Genomic DNA, 25207 nt, shown 5'->3' with positions numbered 1-25207 from the left:
CCACCGCCATCACTTTCGTGAACACCCGAGGGGAGCTGGTAAGGCCAAAGGGGAGCTGGTAGGGCCAAAGGGGAGCACGGCAAACTGAAAGTGCTCGTGGCTTACCGTGAACCGTAGGTAACGCCGGTGGGCCAGCAGGACGGGGATGTGAAAAAAAGCATTCTGCAAGTCTAACGCTACCATCCAGTCTGCATGGTCGAGGGCAGACAAAACCTGAGCCAGGGTCAACATTTTGAACTCTCCTTCCTGAGGAAGCGGTTGAAGTCCCTGAGAACCAAGATAGGACGCAGGCCCTTGTCCTTCTTGGGCACCAGAAAGTAGTGGGAATAGCAACCACAACCTTCTTCTGGGGCAGGAACGCTCTTGAAGGCTCCCTTGGCCAAGAGAGCTGTAACTTCCAGTTGGAGAAGGGCAGATGATCCCCCGACATGCAATGGTACTAGTGTGGCATGGCTGGAGGGATAGTCTTGAAGGGGAGGGAGTAGACGTTTCGGACTATCTAGAGAGCCCACCTGTCCGACATGATGGTGAGCCAGTGGAGGGGATGATGGCAAATCCTGACGCCCACTGGGGTTTGGTAGGCCTGAAAGGTCAGACTTGGAAGGTTTTGAGGCTGCTGCAGAGGAGGCAGTGGAGGACTGGCCCGCCCGCTGGCCCCGAGACCCTTGTTGGTAGTTCCCACTTCCCAGGCCGCACTGAGGTTGAACAGCTTGCACGGGCCTGTGACTGAAAGGAGCGTGTTGGGGCACCCTGTCCGTGGCCACGAAAGGGGTGAAAAGCAGACCGTGCAGGGAGCGTGGTGGAGAGGCCCAAGGACTTTGCCGCAGCTCGAGAGTCCTTGAAGCGCTCTAGCGCATCGTCTGCCTTGTCGCCAAACAGGCGACGGCCATCAAAGGGCACGTCCATCAAGGTGTTCTGGATATCCCCAGAAAAACCAGTCCTCAACCAGGCGTGACGGCAAAGTGCCACAGATGTTGAAAAGGTCCTAACCAGTGAGTCTGCAGGGTCCTGTCCACAGCGGATGGTGAACTTCGCTGCGTCTCTACCCTCGGCAACAGCACAGGAGAGCATGGCCCGGGCCTCCTACGGACAGTGCGGCAGCACTTGCACCACTGTTTCCCACAAGGAGTGGAAATTACAGCCCAAGAGGCATGCGGTGTTCACCGACCGCAGCCCTAAGCTGGAGGAAGAAAATAACTTCCATCCTATCCACAGGAGCTCCTGTGGTGTGCCTGGACCATGTGCCCAAAAGGATGTCCGTGAGGGCTTCATTAAACGGCAGAAGAGCTCGCAGCCTGTTGAAGCACCTCTGTCAGGAGGTTAGTCCTGCCTGCCACTGTAGGTAAGCTCGAGGTGTAGGGCCTCAGCCACCCTACGCAATACCACTGTGTAAGACGCTCCCTCCTCCATAGCCACAGTAGGAGGAGACAACATGCCACCGTCTGGTGAGGTGTCCAGGCCACTAGCATCCCCCAGGTCCTCTCTCCAGTCCTGATCATATTCCAGCGGAGCTGTGAGAGGGTCCTCAGACCCCTTCCGGTCTTCCTCACCCTCCTCTGGCTGTAAAACTGGCTGAAAATGGCTAGGGTGGAATGCAGGAACAAAAGTACTCATTGGTAACTGATCCGGCGCCCACGCCGGTCCGACTCAACATCGGGGTGGTAGCCGCTGTCTATGTCGGCTGGAGGTCCAGCCGGCTGCAGATGTGGTGCTGATGGAAACGCCGCTGGTGGAGGTGTTACGATGTCGACCGGCGCTGATCCGGATCCAGGCCTGGACCCAAGGAGGCCCTGCGGATCCAGGCTGGAGCCACCAGAGTCGAAGGCCTAGGGCCCCCAGTTGAGTCCACTGGGCCCGAAGGCGCACAGGAAGAGTCGGGCTGCCCAAAGATGGCATGCATCGCATTGTACAACTCGCGAAGCTGGGCAGGGTTCGCTCCCGGTCAGGCCGGAGTCGACCCTGAAGGCTCCGGACGCAGAGCTGCAGGAGGGGCACCACCAGCACCCTTCGTTGCGTCAGCCGACTGAAAGTTGAAGAGCAACGATGCTTCTTCGACTTCTTATGCTTCGACTAACCTGACCACGAGTGCAAAGACTTTGACGAGGAGCTGGATGGCCCTGTGATCGGTCCCTTGCCTTCCACGCGACCTTGAACAACGCAGAGCTGACTGCCGGGCCTTGAGTAGCGTTCGGGACCGCTCCCACGAAGGCTTCCGGTCCATGGTCCAGCAGTCAGAGCACAACTTGGGGTCATGGTCGCGCTCCAGACAGTAGAGGCACACGCGGTGCGGATCAGTCACCAACATCAGTTGAGTAGAGGAACCGCAGGCATTGAAACCAGGCATCCCTCGTGCACCAGGAGTCGATGTTAGACTCGAAAAAGAAGTCGACAAAAGTAGCAAAAAAGTCAGTAAAACATTGACTGGAGGTACCACTCTCTTCGGATCTGCACTTGCTGCCATGGAAAAAAAAGGAACTGACGTCAGCGCACGAGGGCGGAGTCTATTCAGCTTCCGCGTCGTCATCCCAGCGACCACGACGACGGACACAGAGTCAATCGACGTGACCTTTCAACACGCAGGTGTAGAAATGAGTTACTTACCTGTAACTGCAGTTATCCAGTATTGGTGTCTTTCATAGATTCACATGCCTGAATCATTCCCAGTCGTCGAGACGGGAGTCTCCGGTACATAGAAAAGTAATGTCCTATAGACATATATAGAGAAAAGTAGGCCCAAGGGCCTCACCTTAGTAGCCTATCTATGTCCTTTTGTAAAAAGGACCAAACTCTAGAAGAGAGCCAATCAGCTAACACCTCCCTCTAGAACCTTCCTGTCAGGAGCCTCAGTCCCTCAGATTTTCGAACGGACTAAGCTAAGTAGGCGTGACATTGGTAGAGAGAGAGAGAGGTGAGTCCTTTCTAGGGAAGACGGGAGGGTTGCATGTGAATCTATGAAAGACACCAATACTGGATAACTGCAGTTACAGGTAAGTAACGCAGTTCATATCCAGTATTATGGGTGTCTTTCATAGATTCACATGCCTGAATCAGAGTAGCAAGCAATATATTTTGCACATTTCGGATGGAACAGTATATATATATATATATATATAAGTCCTTAGATAATACATATCATGCGACTATGAACCATCAATAGACATCAACAATAAGCATTAGCAAAAAGATGTGCATACCAGAAAGGGATGGAGGAAGGCTCACCTTACTGGAATAGATGGCGTAGCACTGCCTGTCCCACAGCTGCATCCTTCATCAGTTCTGTATCAAGGCAGTAGTGCCTGGTGAAGGTATGCGGCGACTTCCATGTTGCCGCCCTGCAGATGTCGATAACTGGCACTCCTGCAAATAGTGGCATAGATGTAGACATGGCTCTTTTAGAGTGACCCCTGATTTTAGAGTGTAAAGGCTGTTCGGCTCTGTCATGACAAAAAGCAATCGCCGAGGAGATCCATCTGGAGATGCTTTGTTTGGTAAGCGGTAGACCCTTCCTAGGTCTACTAAAGGCTATGAAGAGTTGATTATACTTTCTGAAATTCTTGGTCTTATCAATATAAAACTTTAGACATCTTTTAAGGTCCAATGAATGCAGCGATCTCTCAGCTGCAGTGCTGGGATTTGGAAAGAATGTTCTGAGAATCACAGGCTCATTTAAGTGAAAATCCGACGGGACCTTAGGAATAAACCTAGGATTGGTTCTTAAAATCACCCTGTCGTCCTTGAACTGCAGGAAGGGATCTTGGATGGAAAGAGCCTGCAGTTCACTGACCCTCCTTGCTGATGTAAGCGCCAGGAGGAGAGCCGTCTTCCACGAAATGCATTTCACGTCTGCCCTGTGAATGGGTTCAAAAGGGTGTTTCATCAGTTGGTTAAGAACCACATTTAGATGCCATGTTGGAGGGATCATCCGTGGTTGAGGAAAAGATCTATAGAGACCTTTAAGGAATTGTTTTATTAGTCTACTAGACCAGAGGGAGGGCCCTTTAGATGTTCTTTTAAACCGTGATATCGCCGCCAAATGTACCCTTATGGAGGAGTGGGCCAGGCCCGACTGCGCCAGATGTAGCAAGTAGGGTAATATTTGTTCTGGAGAGGTGGCGAAGGGACGTAGACCTTTGTCCGCACACCAGATGCAGAAGCGTTTCCACTTCAGGGAATAAGTCTTGTTAGTGCTGTCCGCTCTTGCCCTGGCTAGGATATCTTTACAATCCTGCGGGATGTTTATATTGCTGAATTCTCGGTACTCAGGAGCCAAGCCGATAACCTGAGAGCTTTCAGATCCGGATGTTGAACCTGCTTGTTGCTCATCGTGAGTAGAGATGGATGCCGACGGAGATGGATTGGCGGCTGCAGTGATATGCGATGAAGGTCTGTGAACCAATGTTGCCTCGGCCAGAATGGGGCTATCAGAATTAAAGTGCAAGGCTCCGCCTTCATCTTTCTGAGGAATCTGGGAATCATTGGAAATGGCGGAAATGCGTACGCAAAGACGTTGCGCCATGCGATGGAAAATGCATTCCCGAGAGTCCTTGATTGGGGATTCCAATTTGCGAAGTTATAGCATTTAGTGTTCTCCCTGGTCGCAAATAGGTAGATTTGCGGCGTTCCCCACCTTGAGAAGATTTTAACGGTGGTCATCATGTCTAGCTCCCATTCGTGTGATGAAGACCTCTGCCTGCTCAGTGTGTCTGCGATGACATTATCCTTGCCTGGGACGTACTCCACCTTCAACGATACATTATGGAGAATGAGCCAATTCCAGATCTTTTGCGATTCGCGAGAGAGTGTTAGCGAACGCGTCCCTCCCTGTTTGTTCAGGTAGTGCATCGTCGTAGTGTTGTCGGTCCTGACGAGCACTAGGGAGTTCTTGATCCTTGGCAAGAAGGACTGCAAGGCTAGGAAGACTGCCCTCAGCTCCAGCAGGTTGATATGGAGCTGCGTCTCCAGTTCTGACCATCTGCCGCTGATCCGTAATTCCTGTAGGACTGCTCCCCAACCCTCTAGGGAGGCGTCCGTTGTAATGATATGAGGAGCTGCTGGAAGCAGGAACGGCAATCCCTGCGAGAGTTTCTTGAGCGACCTCCACCACTGCAATGCCTTGGTGATTTGCATCGTGATCTTTATGCGGTCTTCGAAGAATCCCGTGCATTGCGTCCACTGTTTGGCCAAAGCCTCTTCAGCGGACGCATCCGGAGGCGACAGTTCGGTATGAGCAGGATGCACGAGGACATCACCCAAGAGGGATTTGAAGGTACGGACTGGTAAAGTTTTCTTCGAAGCCACTGATGCGGCCAGAGACGAGCTTGCGTTTTCTCTTTTGAGATGGGAATGCCTTTGCAGCTTTTGTATCCAGTGTTGCTCCGAGGAAGGTAATGACTCGAGAGGGATGTAAGGTGGATTTTTCTTGATTGAGTGTTAGACCCAAGTGCTTGAAGAGATTTAGACAGGCCCTGGAGGATTTGGTTGTGCCTGACAAGGATGGTGCCTTCACCAGCCAGTCGTTCAAATATGTGAAGACTTGATGTCCATGCTGCCTGAGGAATGATGCCACCGGGGAGAGACACTTGGTGAAGATCCGGGGCGCAGACTTGAGGCCAAAAGGGAGGACACAGAACAGATAGTGCTGGCCCGCCACTTCAAATCTTAGGAATTTCCTGTGATTTTTGTGGACTGGGACGTGAAAGTATGCGTCTTGCAGGTCCAAAGACGTCATGAAATCTCCCTCCTCTAAGAGACCCAAGATCTCTTGAATCGTGACCATAAGAAACGATTGCCTCTTTAAGAATGCGTTGAGCGCCCTGAGGTCTAGAATGGGCCTCCATTTCTTTTCCTTCTTTTGAATGAGGAAGAAGCGGGAGTAAAATCCTCTCCCCTTGTGAGCTGACGGTACTCGCACTATTGCCCCTTTTTGTAGCATAATTGAGATTTCTTGAAGAAGCAATCGCAGGTTTTTGTGATGCATTGGGCGAGGAGGGATATTTTCGAATTCTATAGAATGTCCAAATTGAATTAACTGAAGGACCTACCGGTCCGTTGTTATTCTCCTCCAATTGTTGAGGAATTGGGTCAGTTTTCCTACAATGTTCAAAGAAGGAGATGAGGGATGGACTGGCTGTAGGAATAGGTCATTGGCGTCCGCCAGTGGCCTTCCGTTGTTTTTTTCCCCTAAAGTTGGACTTTCCAAAAGAGGACTGTCTGCCCTGTTGTTGGCGAGGTTGGTATTGTGACTTGCCTTGGCTGTAAGAATATGAGGATCTATTTTGATAATTGCCTCTGTAAGAGGATTGTCCTCTGCTCTGTTCCCTCGAAAGGACTGGTTTCTAAATTGCAGCGTGCCGAGTGCTCTCGCTGTGTCCGTGTCCTTTTTTATTGTTTGTAGCGCTTCATCGATCTTGGCTCCAAACAGGTGTTGTCCATCGTATGGCATGTCCAGGACTTTAGATTGTACCTCCTGTCGGAATGAGGTAGACTTGAGCCATCCCTGCCTTCGCAATACAGCTGCCCCTGCTAGCTGTCTGAATCCAGTCATTGCTACATCCAGAGCACAGTCGATCAATTCAGAGGTCGAAGATTGACCTCTAGAAGTAGAGATTAAACTTCCTCTTTCGTGACGTCTGGCAGTTCAGATAAATACGGAGCAATGTCTGCCCACAACTGCCTATTATACCTTCCTAGAAGCGCAATAGAATATGCCGCCTTTACTGTCATTGCCGATGTGGTTGAAAAACGCTTTCCGATATTGTCCAGCTTCCTGCCCTCCTTATCTGGTGGAGCCGTTAACTGAGAGGGATTCCTGGAATTTTTCTGCGCTGCCTGTGTAACCACAGAGTCTGGCTTGGGATGTCCTGTAAGGCAGGCTGGTGCCGATGCTGGGGCCTTGTATTTTTTGTCCAGTCTTGGAACCAGTGCTGAAACTGAGGCTGGAGTCTGCATCAACTGCAGACCCTCTTTCCATATATAGTCAATAATAGGAATTGATCTGGTTGTTTTCTTAAGTGGCTCCTTAAAATCATAAAGGAAACAGTCAGTTTCTTGAGACTCCATCGTCATGTGGAACCTTTTGGCCGCTCTCTCCACCAGATTGTGGAACCCTCCTATGTCCGCAGGTGGTGAACCTGAGGTAGCGGGCTCCGGGGACGCTGGAGAAGAAATTATGTAATCATCTCCGTCATCATGATTGGAATGGTCATCTTGGACCTCCCCCTCTTCCTGTTCTTCCTCATCGTCAGATGATGGAGGATCTTATATCTGTTCCCTTTCCTGATGGAGCACCAATGCCGGTGGTCTGGGCCGTGGAGACGGAGCCGTCCCCGCTGCTGGAGGAGCCTGTCTAGCTGCTGGAGCGGAGGACTCCGGGAATCGTTGTTTATAGTCCTGTATTAAAAATCGCAAAATCAGACACTATAGACGCTGGTAGACATACCATGGGCGTAATTTGAGTCTGAACCTGTGTCTGAACATTATGCTCTTGGGTAATTTCAGCATCAACTTCCTCATCAGTGCTTTGGCATTTGACCACTAGATGAGATGGACTGGTAGCCTGTGTGTTATCCTCCTCATCCGACTCCTCATCCTGTAGGAGACAAGTTGGAGGCAATCCTTGCACTCTACTTGGGGACGTTAACTCTGGTGTAATAGCCTTTTTTGAGCTCTTTACCCTGAGAGAAGCGGGTTGTAACTCAGCCTCAGCTGTCATTGAAGGGCTCGTCGACAGCAGGATCCTGGACGACCTATCGTCTACAGATTGTAGTTCTTGTGTCTGTCTCATCGACGGTGGAACCGTATTTGATTGCTTCCATTGAGGCGTCGACAATGTCTTCGTCGACGGTGTGGCTGACGACTGTATCTCTATTGTCGTTGCCTTCGTCGTCGATACCTTGGTCGACTATGCCACTGTCGACGGTGCCTTCTTCGTCGTCGATTCTTTCGTCGACGGCAAAGACGTCGACGGCGCTGGCCTCTTCGTCGACACGAACGTCGGCGCTGTAGTTGTTGACTATTTCTTTATGAGAATATTCGACGACAAAGGCTTACCCGCCGTCGATGGTGTAGTCGTCATCGATGAAGAAAACGCCGACGATGCTGTCGTGGTCAATACTGTAGTCGTCGAAACGTAGACGGGAGACACAGCCTTTTGCATCGATAAGGGCGTCGACGAGGTAGTCGTCGACGGCGTAGGCTTTTTTGAAGGAGTGAGCTTTCTTGTCAGACGCTGATGACTTGGCATCTGAAGACTTTCACAGCCTTCTTTGGAGGAGCGTCCGCAGGGCTAGGGGAAGCCACCCTTGGCCTTTTTAAAGACAGCTTTGAGGAAACTGAAGAAAACTCATCTTCCTCTGAAGATTCCAGATTGTCTCTGGTCTTGAGCCATTTAAGCCAGAGTAAAAGGCGTCCTTCTCTGTCTTTTAGCGGTTTTGTAGAAAAAGTTCTACAAATTTTGCAGTCTTTTGGTGAATGGTCCGTATACAGGCAATATAAGCATGTCTTGTGCTGGTCTTCCACATGAAACCTCTTTTTCCCACAAGAAGTACATGCGCTGAAGAGACCCTTCTTCTGAGGATCAGCCATAATCAGTCTTGAAGTAAAGAAATCCTAATTTGTGAAGAAATAAGCTAGAATAAGGAAACCTGAGGAGAACTCAGGTGGAGACTACCTTAGCACAACGTACGGTAGAAAATCTGAGGGACTGAGGCTCCTGACAGGAAGGTTCTAGAGGGAGGTGTTAGCTGATTGGCTCTCTTCTAGAGTTTGGTCCTTTTTACAAAAGGACATAGATAGGCTACTAAGGTGAGGCCCTTAGGCCTACTTTTCTCTATATATGTCTATAGGACATTACTTTTCTATGTATCGGAGACTCCCGTCTCGACGACGGGGAATGATTCAGGCATGTGAATCTATGAAAGACACCCACAATACTGGATAACTGCTGATGAAAAACTTTCCAGATCCAGTCTGACGCCTGGGGGTAATTCTAAGGTAAGGACTGTACAAATAACTTTCTTCTAGATCATCTCCATGCAACATGCAGCCAGACCCCCCCACCCACCCTCTCCAGGTGCCCTACTGGCCAGCAAGAATGGCAGAGGCGGCTGGTCGCAATTACCAGGAACACCGCAGGATGGTAGGGGAAGAGCCTGTCATCTCTGGAATGCATTGACCCTGAGGTAGCAACCGGGTCGTGCTGCAGATTATACATATCAGGAGTGGTTAACTTGAGAGTGCAACATGCTCTACCTTAGAAACCCGGTACCGCACTAGGAAAGAAAGCAATCCTGGTCAGTCTGGACCACCAGTCTCACACATAACAAGAACCCCTAATAGCCAGATACTCCCCCCACCAAAGGGCCTCCAAATGAATTAAATGAAATGAAAAGAAAAGACCATTTATATAGTGCGATAGCTACCCTTAGGCGTCCCAACGCTGCAGAAGTCACGCTTTTAACAGAGCCGATGAAAGCTACTCTGGTTTAATAAAAAGCTGCGTTTTTAGGAGTTTGCGGAAGGTGATTAGTTTGGGCTCCGATCTGAGTGGGCGAGGGAGGGCATTCCAGAGCTTGGCGAGATTATGGGAGAATGAGCGGCCTCCACACCTAGCTTTCTTGAACCTGGGTATTACTGCAAGGAAGGAGGACCCTGACCTGAGCTGTCTGGTGGGATGGTAGGCAGTTATCAGGGGCCGATTGATAATGGGGCCTGTTTCCCAAAAGGATCGATGTGCGATGCACATTACCTTGAATTCTATCCTTGCCCTTACTGGGAGCCAGTGGAGGTCCTTCAGTCTGGATTTGATAGAGACTCGTCTGGGGATTTGAAGGAGGGTTCTAGCAGCACAGTTCTGAATTATCTGCAGCTTGTTTAGGGTGGCCTGGGGAGCCCCAAGATATAGGGCATTCCCAAAGTCTAAGCGGGACAGGATTAGACCTTGGACCATTATCTGTCTGGCGTGAAAAGGTAGCAGGGGGAGGATTTTGCACAGGATTCTTAGAAGGCCAAAGCAGGTGGCTGATAGTTTGGTCGCCTGGTGGTTAAAGTCAAGTGACTTGTCCAACCAGATGCCCAAGCTTTTGATCAAGTCTTTGGTTGCAGGGGGCGGTCCCAGGCAAGGAGGCAAGAGTGGGTCAATGGTGCTGTTGATAGAGTTGCCAAGGAGCATGAGCTCTGTTTTATCCCCCATTCAATTTGAGGCAGGAGAAATTCATCCATTCGGTGACTGCTTCCAGACAGTTTTTCAGGCTGTGGGGTGAATGGGGGGGGGGGGGATTTAGAACCACCACTAGCTGAGTATCGTCCGCATAGGTGATGATTTTTACTCCGAAGGGGCGGACGATCTTGGCTAGGGGGCTCATGCAAATATTAAAAAGGGTAGGGCTTAGAGAGGAGCCCTGTGGGACGCTACAATTCAAGGGCTTGCTGGAAGAGGTACATTCACTCTCGAATACCTGGAATGAGCGGTTGGAGAGAAAAGACCTAAACCAGGTAATTGCCATTCCTGAAATTCCCTTCCTGCTAAGTTGGTGCAGTAGGAGGTTATGGTTTACAGTGTCAAAGACTTAAGTCGAGCAGAATGATAGCTGCCGAACCTCCATTATCCAGGATCCTAAGACTTCCGCCTAACCTGCCACGTGGGGGAAGAAGGACCGCAACCTTAAAGATATGCTTCTAAAACCATCAGGAGGACCGGGTGAGGATACACTTTCGATGACGGCCCCGGACGGGCCGATCTCTCGCCCATATCTGGAGTCGTTGTCTGCCTCTTTGTGCTAAGATCTTCAGCCCTTCAAGTATGAGCTCACACAGGAACTGAAAAAAACTCGATGAGACTTTGATGGGCTTGGGGAGAAACAAGCAGGGAGGAGGAAATAGTACAACTCCAACAGGAGATACTTCGCCTCAAGGACCAGCACCTGAACCTCTAAGCCCACACAGAATACCTGGAGAACAGGTCACGCCGGAAAAGCATCTGCAAATGGGGGGGTGGGGGGGGGGGGAGGGGAGGGGGGGGAGAAATCAAGCCCGGGGCCGAAGTATCTGACATCACCTCCTTTGTGAAGGCCCTCTTCAGATCCGTCCTGGGGGCCAACTCTGAGGTAGATATCAAGCTATTTAGAACACACAGAGTGACCCACAGAAGCTTGCCCAAAGCCTCACCACCAGACATCTTGTGTGCACGACTTTCCCTTGAAGAAGCATATCCTCCAGCAAGCAAGAGACAAGCACCCCTTTCAATACCAAGGCTTCCAACCGGACCTATACTAAGACCTCAAGGCCACGACTCACCAGAAGCGTAAAGCCTTCCGCCCCATCACCACACACCACCGGATGGCGTGGGAGAGCTACTCATGGGGTCATACCTTTCTCATAATTTTCCGCCACAAAAGGAAACTGCATCAACTTAGAACATTGGAGGAAGCATGCCGCATACGGTGACTGAAGGAGGACCCACTTAAGACTGCACTAAGTGAGAAAAGAAAATCTGATGGGATGAACAACCAGAGACTGAGAAGCACTGGGTATTCTTTGGCCGAACTCCTCCAAGACCCTAGGACAATAGCCAGGGAAAAGCAGGTAGTCCAACTCGCTCTCTGGGAAGCCTTCAAGATCGGCATCATCTTGAAGTACACATTGCGTGCCCCTGGTGAACTCTGATTTCTTCTTTCAACATGCTCCCTTCCTTCCTTCCACCTCAGCCTCTCCACACTGTTTTAATCTCTGGCCATGACGGGTACGGGCAGGGAGAGGGGCCGCACCAACAAACCCAAATTAAAAACCACGCAACTGACTGACCAGAAGAGAAATGCTACTTACCAGTATGCATCTGTACTTGGCATGTAGAGCTGCAGATTCACACACTCTGCATAGATCGCCATCTGGTGTTGAGCCCGGATGTTTGCAGTTTGTTATTGTTCTTGGAACAAGTCTTTGGAAGTCACAAGATAGGTGACTCCTCCTGTAGACAATAGTGCGCACTGGCATGGACTCCATCTTCAGAGTGTTTTTTCGCCAAGAAGGGAAATGGAGTTTTGTGAGAAACAGAAAGAGATGTCCATGTACGTTTGATCTAATTAAGATTGTACTGGAACAGATAACGGTAGCCAGGGAGGTGGGTGGACGTGTGTGAATCTGCAGCTCTACATGCCAAGAAGAGATGCATACTGGTAAGTAGCATTTTCCGTTCGAGACATATGAGCTGCCGATGACACTATGCATAGATTGCATAGCAGTACTGTCCCTTAGCGGGGACCACCAGTATGTTGTTTTGAGTACATCCTGGCCACCGCTAGCTTGCTGTTTTGCATGCACATCCACACAATAGTGGTTTGTGAATGTGTGCGGTGTAGACCATATAGCTGCTTTGCAGAGATCATCTAAGGGAATGTTCCCTGAAATGCCATGGAAGCCCCTATTTTGCGGGTAGAATGGGCTTTAGGGGGAATAGAAGGTGAACGCGTTGCTTTGTGATAGCAAATGTGTATACATTTGACAATCCACCTTGCAATTCCTGACTATGATATGGGATTGCCTTTATGTGAGGGTATTTTGCGAAAAGGTTTTGTTCTGTCAATATAGTAAAGAAGTTCTCTTTTGACATCTAGTCTATGAAGAGCTCTTTCTGCTACTGTTTGTGGTTGCCAGAAGAAGACTGGCAACTCTACAGATTGGTTAAGATGGAAGGGAGTAATAACTTTAGGAAGGATTTAGGGATTTGTTCTGAGAACAACTTTGTTATGATGGAGTTGTAAAAATGGTTCTTGAATAGTTAGTGCCTGTGGCTCATTGACTCCCCTGAGAGATGTGATAGCCACAAGGAAAGTGACTTTCCATGTAAGAAATTGTAGCTCAGATTTATGTAGAGGTTCAAATGGAGGACCCATTAACCTAGTAAGGGCGATGTTTAGATTCCACCCTGGAAAGGTTTTATTCTTTTGAGGCCTTCCATAAATGCTTTAATGGCAGGTACCCTGAATATTGACTAATGCTGTCTATTTTGCAGGTAGGCTGCTATGGCAGTGAGATGTAATCTGATTGATGTGTATGCTAGATTACATCTTTGAAGATGCAGCAGGTAACATATGATGTGTTGAATGGACGCATCTAGGAGGATTGATTGTGTTATTGGTACAGTATATCACAAATCTTTTCCACTTGGCTGCATAGCAAGCTCCAGTGGTGGGATGCCTAGCCTCTTTGATAACGTTCATACAGTCAGGTGAAAGATTGAGGTAACCAAATACTAGGACTTCAGGAGCCAGATCACTAGGTTGAGCTGTGCTGGATCTGGGTGTCTGATCTCTCCATGGTTCTGTGTTAAGAGTTGTGGGGAGAGATGTAGTTTTTGGAGCAGGACTACTGATAGTTCCAGCAACGTTGTGTACCATGGCTGTCTGACCCCTGTTGGAGCAACTAAGATCCAGATTAGTGACTGTTGCAGCTTGCGTACCACTTATGGAATGAGTGGGAGAGGAGGAAAAGCGTACGCAAAGCTGAGTGACCAATTCAAACATATCGCATTGCCTTTGGACAATGGGTGTGGATATCTGGTGGCAAAGATTGGGCATTTTGTGTTGGAATGTGTGGCGAAGAGATCTGTTTCTGGATGCCCCCCATTTGGAAAAACGGTTGAAAGACTTCTGGATGAAGTTCCCACTCGTGAATCTGTTGTGTCTGACGCCTTAACAGATCTGCCATCTGATTTTGTATTCCTGGAAGATGTTGGGCTAACAGGAATATGTTTTGAGGAATAGCCCATCTCCATATGCTCTGTGCTAGTTGAGAGACCTGCAGAGAGTGTGTCCCCCCTTGTTTTTGCAGATAATACATCGCAGTCATATTGTCAATCCAGACTAAGACAGCTTTGCCTTATACGTGTTTCTGGAATCATTTTGATGCCAGAAAGATTGCGAGTAGCTCCAAATGATTGATGTGGAGTAGCTTTTGCTGAGGTGTCCATTTGCCCTGCATGGTGTGATGTAGTAAATGAGCTCCCCAGCCGGTGAACTATGCGTCTGCTGTTAACATGATTTGTGGAACTGGCTCTAGGACCGGTCGCCCTTTGGAAAGGTTTTGGGTGTTCCACTACTGCAGAGAGGGGTATGCGGCCGTCCACCAACACCAGATCAGTTAACTGACATTGAGCTTGGTTCCACTGACGTGCTAAGCATTCCTGTAAGGGGCGCATCTGGAGTCTTGCATGAGGTACTATAAATAGGCAAGAGGCCATCATCCCTATTAGTTGCATAAACACTTGAGCTGGAAGAGTGCTGCATTTGAAATTTTGTTATAAGGGCTAGCATACTTGCTATCCTGGCTGGATTGGAATATGCAAGGCCTTTTGAGGTGTTGTGAGAAGTTGGCCTGATGTGCAGTGCTCACTATTCTAGTGATCACTATATATCAGTCCAAACAACCCTTATTGATGATTGGTTGTAAGTCTACCTTATAGACCAGCTATCCTAGTAGCATGGATACGAGCAGTCTAAGCCTAAGACTCTAGAGGGCGTGTTAAGCCAGCTGTTTTACCATCACATTACCCCTTGAACACCAAGTGAAAGGACACCACACAAGTTGTTATGAAAATAAACAGTGTATTTATTTATAACAAGACTACCCTGGCTCTTTATGAGACAGGGAGCTAAGCACACAACAAAACTCTTATAAAAATACTTCACGTTGCACAAGTTACACAAATGCCCGAGGGGCACGAAAAACCATATACTACAAAAGTGGAATGCGAATTACTAGCAGGTAAGTAACGATTCTCAGAGGCTTTAGAAACGCTAGGCCTACAATACTGAACACTCAGGTTAGGAGCAGGAGGCCTAGGGGAGCCACGTGCAGAGTGGGAACTCTCACGCGTAAGGCGGGAAAAAGCCTATGGAAGCTAGAATTCACAAAGTTACTGTTCTCGGGCGAACCCGACTAGCTGGGACGAAAACGGGAGTGGATCCGAACACTTGGAGTGTTGGACTATGCTGGGGCACCGGAGTGCTGGATTTACCTAGCCCAGGTGCTGCGGCTGCATAGGGTTCAAGTTGCGTCGGAAACCCACGTTGACGGACCAGGAGCCTGAAGAGGAAGTTGCTGGCAGGCGGCCAGTGAAGAAAAGTTCGAAGAGATCCAAGCCTGGATCAGGGAAGCAGAAAACCTGAAAGCAGAGGGGACCAAGTTCTGAATCACTAGCCAGTGATTAAGTGGGCACCAGGATGGCACCGGGCGAAGTCACCGCAGTCAGGTGAGTGGGCGCTGCTGGGCTCTGCAGTCTCTCGGACCAGGAGGCGTTGTCAGCGACCAGGATGGAGGTGCGAGCTGTCCCACGAAGGTTCTTGCTGTCGACGTCGCTGGACCCAGGATTGGGGCAACAAGTCTTGGCAAATGCAAGGCCCACGCGGTGGACCTAAAATGGCGTCTTGAGTGGACCAGGAGGGTCCAGGGCGCTTCTCTGAAGAAGGGAAGCAAGGGCCAGTCTGGAGCAACCAGACCAGCAGTGTTTGTTGTCGTGGAGCGTCGTGAAGGGGCCACTAGCCAACGGGCAAGCGACCTGGACAACGCGGTGAGCAGTCAAGAGCAGAAGGGCCCCACGCAGATCTCGTGGATGCAGGGGGGCTGAACTTCGGTGCTGGAGCTGCTCAGGGTCGGGGCTTCTCTTACCCCAAAGCACTCGGTCGAGGGTCACTCGGTGGTCGTGCTGGACAAGCGTCGTGCAGTTCAGAAGATGGCCGGTCCCTCGAGGTCTCGTCGCACCCACGGATCACAGCTGGGCTGATGATGTAGGTTGAGGTCAGAGGTGCCAGGGAAGCCGGTTCTCGTCGTGCTGAAGCAGTCTTGATCCGAAGGAGAGACTGGCAACAAACCGCAAACTACTCCTTAGTCACAAGGGAGAAAATCTTGAGTAGAGTCTTGAGTTCTTCAGGTAGAAGGTCGGTTCAGGATTCAAAGATTGATCTAATTTGGAAGGGGGCCTGCTCCTACCTTTATCCTGAAAACGGGGGCTGGCACGCGACTAAGTCCTGCCCTATGGGTGGGACTAGGAGGGGGGTGGTTACACCCCTCTCCTTTGGCGGGCTTTCCCCAGCTCAGGGTCTGGTGTGCCCCTGGAACTGGTTCAAGCCGGCCTATGCACAGTGAGCACCGGGGTGCCACTTGCAGTCACCTTCCTCTGAAGCCCTGCCTACCTAGAATACACAAAACCCTGTCTGGGACGGTGCTGGCACCGCCCCTGGCAGGAAACCCTTTGTCCTTGTCTCCTGCTCTGGGAGGACTCCCAGCAGCAGGAGGGCAGACTTGTGTCTCGGTGGCAGCATCCATTTTGTGGAGCTAAGGCTCTGTCTGACTTTAACCGGGGTTACAGGTTACCATCATGTCGTGTCCCTCTAGAAGGGTGGAATGCTAACCCCGTCGCCAGAATTGGCGAGGGGTTAGTATTCCAATTCGTATGACACCTTACTCGACATGTTTTGATAAAGCGATGCCAGAGTTGGCATATAACCGCGAGGATTATAATGCACTTAAGAGTATATGGTATGCGATATCATGGAAACGGCTAAGGGATAGATCCCGAAAGCCTCAGACAGGCTCAGCTCGTGCCAGAGCACTATCTCACACGATTCCAAGCACTCTGCCTTCAGGATTGTTAAGGCCTGCCATAGGAGTGACTGATAGGAGATCTGTGTGTCCATTTAGGGTTAGATATAGGTATACTATATCTAAAGCAAAGGGTGATTACACCACCTTGCCCCAGCTGTCGTGCAGCCAGTTGTGTCAGATTTAGTGAGTCAGCCCAGGGGTGGCATAATACATGCTGCAGCCCCTGGGAGACTTCTGGGTACCCCTCAGCCCTGGGTACAGGGACTCAGAGAGGGCCCAGTGCCAATTCAGTACCTGAGTACAATTTGGATAGAGAGAACAGCTAGGCTGTGGGTCTGATTAGCAGGCCCACAGCCAGGGAAAGTCGTAAACCAGTGAAGCAAAAAAGCTAAAATCTGGGTGATCATAGGATTGCAGACCCTACTCTCCTACAGGTGTCTATTGTGGCACCTAGATATTGTTGGATGCGGGACGGCTGGAGGTGAGACTTTGGGACTAAGTCGTGAAGTAGTTGGATTGTGGTGTGTGTGAGTGATTTACACACTGAGTATGCGACTTGGCTTTTATGAGCCAGTCGTTCAAGTATGGGAAGACGTGAATTTGTTGTCTTCTTAAGTGGGCTGCTACCACTGCTAGACATTTTGTGAATGCTCTGGGTGCTGTGGTGACTCAGAATGGGAGAACCTCTAACTGGTAATGTGGACCGTCCACTACAAATCGAAGATATTTTCTGTGAGCAGGGTGAATGGGAATGTGGAAGTAGGCGTCCTTGAGATCTAAAGTGGCAAGGAAATCGCCTTGTTTGAGTAGAGGAAGGACTTGTTGAAGAGTGACCATATGAAAATGGTCTGATTGTATGTATAGGTTTAATGGTCTGAGTCCAAGATGGGTCTCAAGGTTCCATCCTTCTTTGGAATTAGAAAATACAGGGAGTAAACCCCTGTGTTTTGATGGTGCAGGGGAACTGGTTCTATTGCATGTTTTTGTAGGAGGGAAAGCACCTCTTGTTTTAGAAGCGTTAAATGCTCTGTTGACATTGGACGCTGTTTGGGTGGTATGTTTGGGGGAGTTGAAGTGAGCTCCAGGCATGACTGGATTGGATCATTTGTCCCACCCACCTGTCCGTGGTAATGGTGTTCCAGACAGGTAGGAACTGTATCAATCTTTCCCCAACCGGAGTAGAATGTCCGAGGGGAGCGGCGGGAAGTCATTGTTTGGAGGACGAGGAGGAAGAGGCAGAGCGAGTATTGGTAGTTTTGCCTCTACCTTTTTTATTATTGCCTCTGTAGCCTCCTCTGTAATAACCTCTGGTAAAGGAGGTCTGTGTGGGACTCTTAAAGGAGGTGGAGGAGTTATCTGTGTTAAAGCCTCTAGAGGCGCCCCTACAAGAGGAGTGACAAAAGGAACTTCTGGGAGCTTGTGTTTTGCTGATTTTTCCGGATCCGAAGGTTCAGTGTCTGTGGATTTCGCTGCCGACGTGGAACCAGGCATCAGTGCAGAGGAAGACTATGGTTTTTGTTTTGGTTTGTCTTTTGTTGTCGGTGCCGAGGATGGGGTTTTGGCACAGACGCTAGGCTGGCTCGATCCAGAGTGGCCTAAAGGCTTATATGTTGACATCTTGGCCGGGCACAAAGGCGGGCGTGGGAAGTTTGATCCCGGTGTGCACCTAGGCCCGAAGGTGAAGGTGTTACTTAAACCTTTGTATGGCTGGATGGAGGGGGGGGGGTCAACGTCAGTACGACCTGCTGCCCTGGAGTGATATCTTCGACGTCAGATTCTTCTGCTTCGGAGGTGAAAAAGGTGCCCTCTTTGATGTGCTCCTGCTCCGGTACATTGATGCCTTCTTAAAAGATACTGTCCGGTATCTATGTTGATGATCGAGCCATGCTTCTTAGAGCTCAACAATCACGTATGGTTTTCTTGGGAGCAGAAAGAGGCGCAAGCTGGACAGTCTTTGGCCTTGTGCTCAAGTGAAAGGCAGAGGTTAATTTTGGAAAAAGGGGTGGTGATGGACAGAGTTTCTGAATGATGCAGAATACTCTTACCAAGTCAAGAGATCATGGTTTTAATCCATCACCTGTTTTAGCTCACTGCACCATCCCAGCTCAGAACCCGGCTATATGTAAATTAGTCTGTTCCTGTCCCAGTGCACGATGGGAACAGGGCAAACCAAACTACCAAGTCAATTCTTATACTGGGAAGGAAACAAGCTTACGGGGACCGGTTTCTGGCATCACAACCTTCGTCGGCCCGGCTTGCTTGAATACTGATGGTGCAATGAGCAAGGGACTCCCGTCTGAGCATACCCTCCCACACATAGTGTGGATAAAATCGATTTTGGAAAAGGGGTGGTGATGGACAGAGTTTCTGAATGATGCAGAATACTCTTACCAAGTCAAGAGATCATGGTTTTAATCCATCACCTTTTTTTAGCTCACTGCACCATCCCAGCTCAGAACCCGGCTATATGCAAATTAGTCTGTTCCTGTCCCAGTGCATGATGGGAACAGGGCAAACCAAACTACCAAGCCAATTCTTATACTGGGAAGGAAACAAGCTTCCGGGGACCGGTTTCTGGCATCACAGCCTTCGTCGGCCCGGCTTGCTTGAATCCTGATGGTGCAATGAGCAAGGGACTCACGTCTGAGCATACCCTAGAGGTAGAGGTTACACACCGCATGAAGATCGGCGTGTGACAACTTGGATCCACATTGAGGACACTTTTTAAAAGGAGTCTTTTCCATGAGCCAAAGGGCCTGATGGCGCAGATTGGCCTGAAGGCCTGCGTCGACGACAGGAACCGAAGAGTTTAAGTTTGCAGAGTTGTGCGTTGAATGGGAAATGTGATTGAAGACAATAACGAATAAAGGGTAAAGGATTGGGCGTTGAAAGGAAGATCAGTAACGACAACAAACTGGAACGCGTCTAACACATCGGAGCCCGATGGCGGAAAAAACAATCCGAAGATGGAGTCGATACCCATGTACTTTTTTTGTCCACAGGAGGAGTCACCTATCTTGTGACTTCTAAAGACTTGTTCCAAGACAATAAACTGGAAACATCCGGACCCAACACCAGATGGCGATCTATGCATAGTGTGTAATTTGCAGCTCATATGCCTCGAACATAGATTTCGAATGACTTACATCAGTTTTAATTTGTTGCTGTTTTTTGCTGTGAGTTTTAGTTTGTTTTTTCCTTTGGTTGAACCCAGGCACCACCTACACGAACCTGTGGTACTCCCGTTTCACAGCACAAAACACATTACATATCTCACCCACATGACTTCTTGGTCATACTTCAGTAGCTCCAATACAGCATCTTATCCTCTCACACTGTCAGACAAACTGAGTCCTCACACTGAACATTAACACCTTCAATCTCCCCTGGTGCTGAACTCTTCATATTTCCATTGTTCATGAGGAGCTCAGCTCGTCATGAGCACACGAGCAGTGTACTGCATGACGAGCTTAACTAGTCATGAGCATGGAAGGGGTTAAAGGCCTTAATCACGCCCTGAAAAGAAGAGCCATATCACACCTGGAGAACTCCGGAGCGCACGTCTGCCTATTACAAGAGATGCATCTCCTCTACCGTGACAAACACAGGCTTCACTTCAAACACTTTCCTCACCAATACTTCTCATAACTCTTAAACAAAAAAGAGGGAGTGGCAAACCAATTTCTTGACATTTTAGGGGTAAGGTATTGTCCAAAGAGGATGAACTAAGAGGGAGGATGCTTGCCTTCTGGCTACAAATAGGCCCCAGAGCACCCATGATAGCTACTATATACTCACCTAACGAGGGGCAAAAATAATTTCTAAGACAGGGGGTGACTGAGATTTGGGGACGCAAAACTGCTCAAAACTAGTGGGGGTGACAAATCTCATATTTAACAACGAACTGGACAAGTCTGCACAGAGGCACGGCCAGAAGGGTGCCCTGCCCAAAGGGGGAGTGAACTGGTTAAAAGACATAGGCCTAGCTGATTGCGGGAGGAATACCCATACACACCCAAGACTACACGTATTATTCATTTGCACATAAAACATACGCCAGGCTAGACTACCTCCTGGGCTCGCACAAACTGGCCTTCCGGGTACAAGAAGATGCTATTGAACCTCAATCCCTATCAGCCCACACAGTATAGTAGCTACAATAGACATTCCTAAGCACAGCCCCAACCCCATGATATTACGACTGCGAGACCTGAGAATGTAGCCCAAATCACTAGAGCCCTAATATGGTGCTAACAAGGTAAACATCATTAGCTAATTAGACAACTGATGATGGTGTAGTCTGAATTAGCTTGCTCTTAAGGGAACTCTCTGGAAGTGGATCAGGGATGGCAAGATATGGGAGAGGCTTGTGGAATTCCTAATCTATCACCTTACGTTTCTTTGCAGTCAATTTGCTCTTCTAATAGTAAGCTTCTTGATCTGGTGGAGAATCAAGTAGAAAACATGATGAGGGTGGTTTGAGAAGTTATTGTAGGAGTTTTCATTCCTAGGCTTTGAAAGGATTTTGTTTTGCCTGTTTTGCCTGATGTACTTTGCTTTACATTGAATACTGTGTTGAACTTGTCTCTGTGATACCGTTATCCCTGTGCCTCTCTTCTATTATTGTGTCTGTTAAGTCAGTCTCGTATCCTCATGGACACATATTAAAGGATGAGCGACCACTCTCACCCCTTGATTTCAGGTTGTGTGACGACTAAGATTTGACGATTAACTGTTCAGAGGCTGACCTTGCGGGATGTGTATTGGTAGGGGCTCAATTAAAACGTTCCATTCAAAGCCTGTTTCATACTTTCTTTCCAGTTTTCCCTGATAAAAACCTTTATGTAGAAAGAGAATATGCAGGCTGTAATAAAGAAGCTCCTCTGTGAAAGACTATGCAAGGTATGAAAAACAATGTAGCAAACTCCTTTATGAGGTTTAAACATATGCAGGGAAGCAACCTCAATAGAAACTTACTGGAATAAGAAAAACTAAAACCATATCATCTTATCTGCAAATAACATTAAAAGGCGGAGGAAGAAAAGGTCAATATTTTCAGATTAAATCTGTGGCGCTCTTCAAACTAGTAGGGCTGTGACTGGGATACTCTAGTCTAAAGCATGACATGCAGTAGAAATCTGAAGATGGCATCTCGTATGGTAGTTTTTGTGTAAAGGCACTTTTATACCTTGTTAAACGCTTATCTGAGTGTAAAATAAACAAAGACATACCACTGAACTGCCAAACAGATAATCAATTACTCACTGTTTTTCCAGAACCGGTCTGCGCACAAGCCATTAAATCACGTTTGGCTAGCACAATAGGAATACTGTATTTCTGAACTGGTGTAAGTTTGACATACCCAGCTTTAGAAATGTTTTTATTCAGTGTTTCAGGAAGATTTGCTTCTTCAAACGTCTAGAGAAAATAAGAATGAAGAAAAATATATGAGCCTAAAAAAATTTACATTGGTAAATATTACAATTTTAATTTCCTTACATTTGCTGTGTTATGAGTACGGTGGGAAACTCAATGAACAGTAAAATTTAGTTCCTAAAGATTATACGTTACTTGCCTTCAGTAATGCTCTTTCTAGTGGATAATACATATTCCTGAGGAATGATCTTTGAAATGTCCACCAGGCAGGAAGAGGTGATAATGTGGATGTTACCACAAATCCACTCAACCACACCACGTATGAAAAAAGTCCAAAAAAGCACAAGCCCACAAATATTAGTTACCAACATTTCTCCGAGTTCCACAGATCCTATACATGTTTCAGACTCTCCCACTCTTCTTCTATTGGAAACACAGGCCTCGAGAAATCTGCTCACAAACTCGCTTTCGCGAGTCAAATGTTATCAGGGCTAGCTAATTTTAGGGACTACTGGCCCGGTCCGGTGAGAGACTCCAGTTGACAAAGAACAGGTGTTCTTATAAGTGAAAGACCAATAAAGATGCATTTAAATCTGGTTACATTTGCTCTGTGTTTTAAGACAGAGGTCAGATGTCAACTTATGTCTTCTTGCAGATAGTTCCTTATTTTATCACAGAGATCGTGTTTACAAAATCCTCAAACTTTGCAGACAGAGTAATACAAAGTACATGCACTGTCTTACAATCATGCTGTGTGCAAGAAAAGGCCACAAACAGGATATTTTTTTCGTTTCTAAAAAAAAATATATTTTTAAATACTCTAAATTAATTGTACTAACATTTTAAAATGAATTTCACTAGTTGGCAAATCACTTTTTAAAATACTTGTTAATTCTAATGTGTGATGCAAACATAATTTGATAGGATTGAAACAAGGCAGAACACTACTTGCTGATGTGCAAATTATAAATATTTGCTGAAATCTAATGTTCCCATTTTCGTTTGTACAATATATACTTATCAGTAAAACTACGTGCCAGCGGGAACGTTCGTGGCAATTTCAATGGAAATATTTTGTCTATAAATGACAGGGCACTGCAACATCATGATTTAGTGTTATATATATAAATATTAAAAGTGAGCGTTTTTAAACATGAGCTTAGAAACATTCCTGCCCATCCCTTATAATAACAATGCTACTGATGAACCAAGAGGCAAGTGAAAGGTCATGTGTGCCTATTATGTGGGCTAAAGAACAAGTTACTTACCTTCGGTAACGCTTTTTCTGGTAGATACAATATCTGCCTGTGGATTCCTCACCTTGTGGATTCCTCACCTTGTGAATATCCCCCTGCGTCAGCAGCATTTGGAAATTCTTTTTTGTGGCTTCGCGCCGACGTGGAACGACGTCACAGAGGCACGGCATCGCGCGCGACTCCGCTGACGTCACCGACACCATATAAGGCCCACGCAGGCGTGATGACATCAGATCCGGCCTTTTTTCCGTGCCTTCGAGGCGCACGGACGGACCGATAACAGCAGAAATATACACAATATACACAGTACACAAATGTCAAGATAACACAGTGTGAAACCAATGTTATTATTATTATTAAAAAATTTTGTAGAGCGCGTAGTCACCCTGAGGTATCCCAGCGCTGAGGAACCCTACACCAGTGGGGGCTGGGGGTGAAAAGAAGGAGATACTGATAAAACAGAAAAACAAAAGCGGTAATGGACAGAGGCAAGTATTGAATCAGGGAGGTTTGAGTTTATGGGAACAGGTGGGTTTTGAGTCGTTTCCTGAATCTCAGGTAGTTCGATTCTTTCCGCAGATCTCGAGGGAGGGTGTTCCATAGACGTGCTGTGTGGATCGAGAAACGTCTTCCACCCATGCGTGCTTTCTTGAATCTGGGCACGGTGATGAGGGACTCTTTGTCCGATCTAAGAGACCTCGGGGGTTTGTAGGGTTGTATAAATTTCCTCAGAATAGGAGGGCCCTGATTCTGCAGTAGCCTATGGGCCAGGCTTAGGGCTTTGAATGTTACTCGTTCCCTCACTGGGAGCCAGTGAAGGAGTTTCAGGGCAGGTTTGGCTGAAGCTCTGGCGGGAGTATGCGTGAGGATCCGGGCGGCCGCGTTTTGGATTTTCTGCAATTTGTTTAAGGTTGCTTCGGGGGCGCCCAGGTATATAGCGTTGCTATAGTCAATCCTGGACAATATGAGGCCCTGGATGAGGAGTCTTTGCGATGTGGGTGGAAGAAGGGGCAGGATCTTTCTCATAGATTTGAGTAGCCCGAAGCATGTGCCTGCTACTTTTTTGGCCTGCGTGGCGAATGAAAGATCAGTTTCGATCCAAACTCCCAGGCTCTTTACTTCCTGTTTGGGAACAGGGGGGGGGCCCAGACAGGGTGGCCAGATGTTCAGAGGGAAGGAGAGTCCTTTCTGACCCAGGAGGAGAATGTCAGTTTTCGAACCATTCAGCTTAAGGGCTGAGTTGTTCATCCACCCTTGGATTTGAGTCAGGCAGTTGAATAGGTCCGCTGGCTGTCGACTGGGGTGGGAGAGGGAGACAACTAGTTGTGTGTCATCCGCATAGCTGACAATGCTCACTCCGAATGGGATGACGACCTCCTCCAAAGGGGACATGTAGATGTTAAACAATGTGGGGCTCAGGGAGGAGCCCTGAGGCACACCACATTGGAGGGGTGTGTCGGAGGAGCAGGTGTTGTTTTCCCATATCTGTAAGGAGCGTTGGGCCAGAAAGGAGGAAAGCCAAGATAAAGCGGTGCCTTCCACTCCTACCTTCTCGAGCCGTTTGACCAGAAGTTGGTGGTTGACGGTGTCGAAGGCCGCGCTCAGGTCGAGGAGGATCACTGCCACTGATCCTCCCTCGTCTAAGAGTGTTCTGGCCTCCTCCACTGCAGCCAGGAGGGCGATGTCGGTGCCCTGTCCTGGGCGGAAACCTGTCTGCGAGTTTTTTAGCAGATTGTTGGATTCAAGGAACTGGGAGAGTTTTTTGTTCACCAGTTTCTCGGCGACCTTACTGGTCCCGGGGAGGAGAGATATTGGTCGATAGTTGGCCAATTCAGCTGGATCCAAGGAGGGTTTTTTTTAGCAGCGCCTTAACGACTGCGGCTTTCCAACTCGGGGGTACAACTCCCTGTTGAAAAGAGGCGTTAATCAGCTTAGTGAGGGGGGGGATGATAGTGGGAGCGACTTCCTTAAGGGTCCGT

At 48.4% G+C, this 25207-nt stretch overlaps 1 protein-coding gene across 7 annotated transcripts in view; it reads right to left on the bottom strand.

The window, feature by feature from the left end:
* DDX4 (DEAD-box helicase 4) overlaps positions 1-25207 on the bottom strand; it is a 1965714-nt gene that overhangs the window by 592328 nt on the left and 1348179 nt on the right. For all 7 annotated transcript variants that reach the window (XM_078675096.1, XM_078675100.1, XM_078675101.1 and 4 more), the window contains one exon: positions 21862-22014. In XM_078675096.1, coding sequence (XP_078531222.1) covers positions 21862-22014 — 153 coding nt within the window. The remainder of the gene's footprint in view (positions 1-21861; positions 22015-25207) is intronic.

This window comes from Lissotriton helveticus, chromosome 2_1, assembly GCF_964261635.1.
Source record: "Lissotriton helveticus chromosome 2_1, aLisHel1.1, whole genome shotgun sequence".
Classification (NCBI taxonomy): domain Eukaryota; kingdom Metazoa; phylum Chordata; class Amphibia; order Caudata; family Salamandridae; genus Lissotriton; species Lissotriton helveticus.
Note: the sequence above shows the minus strand (reverse complement) of the source record. Positions and strands in the feature narration are given on the sequence as shown.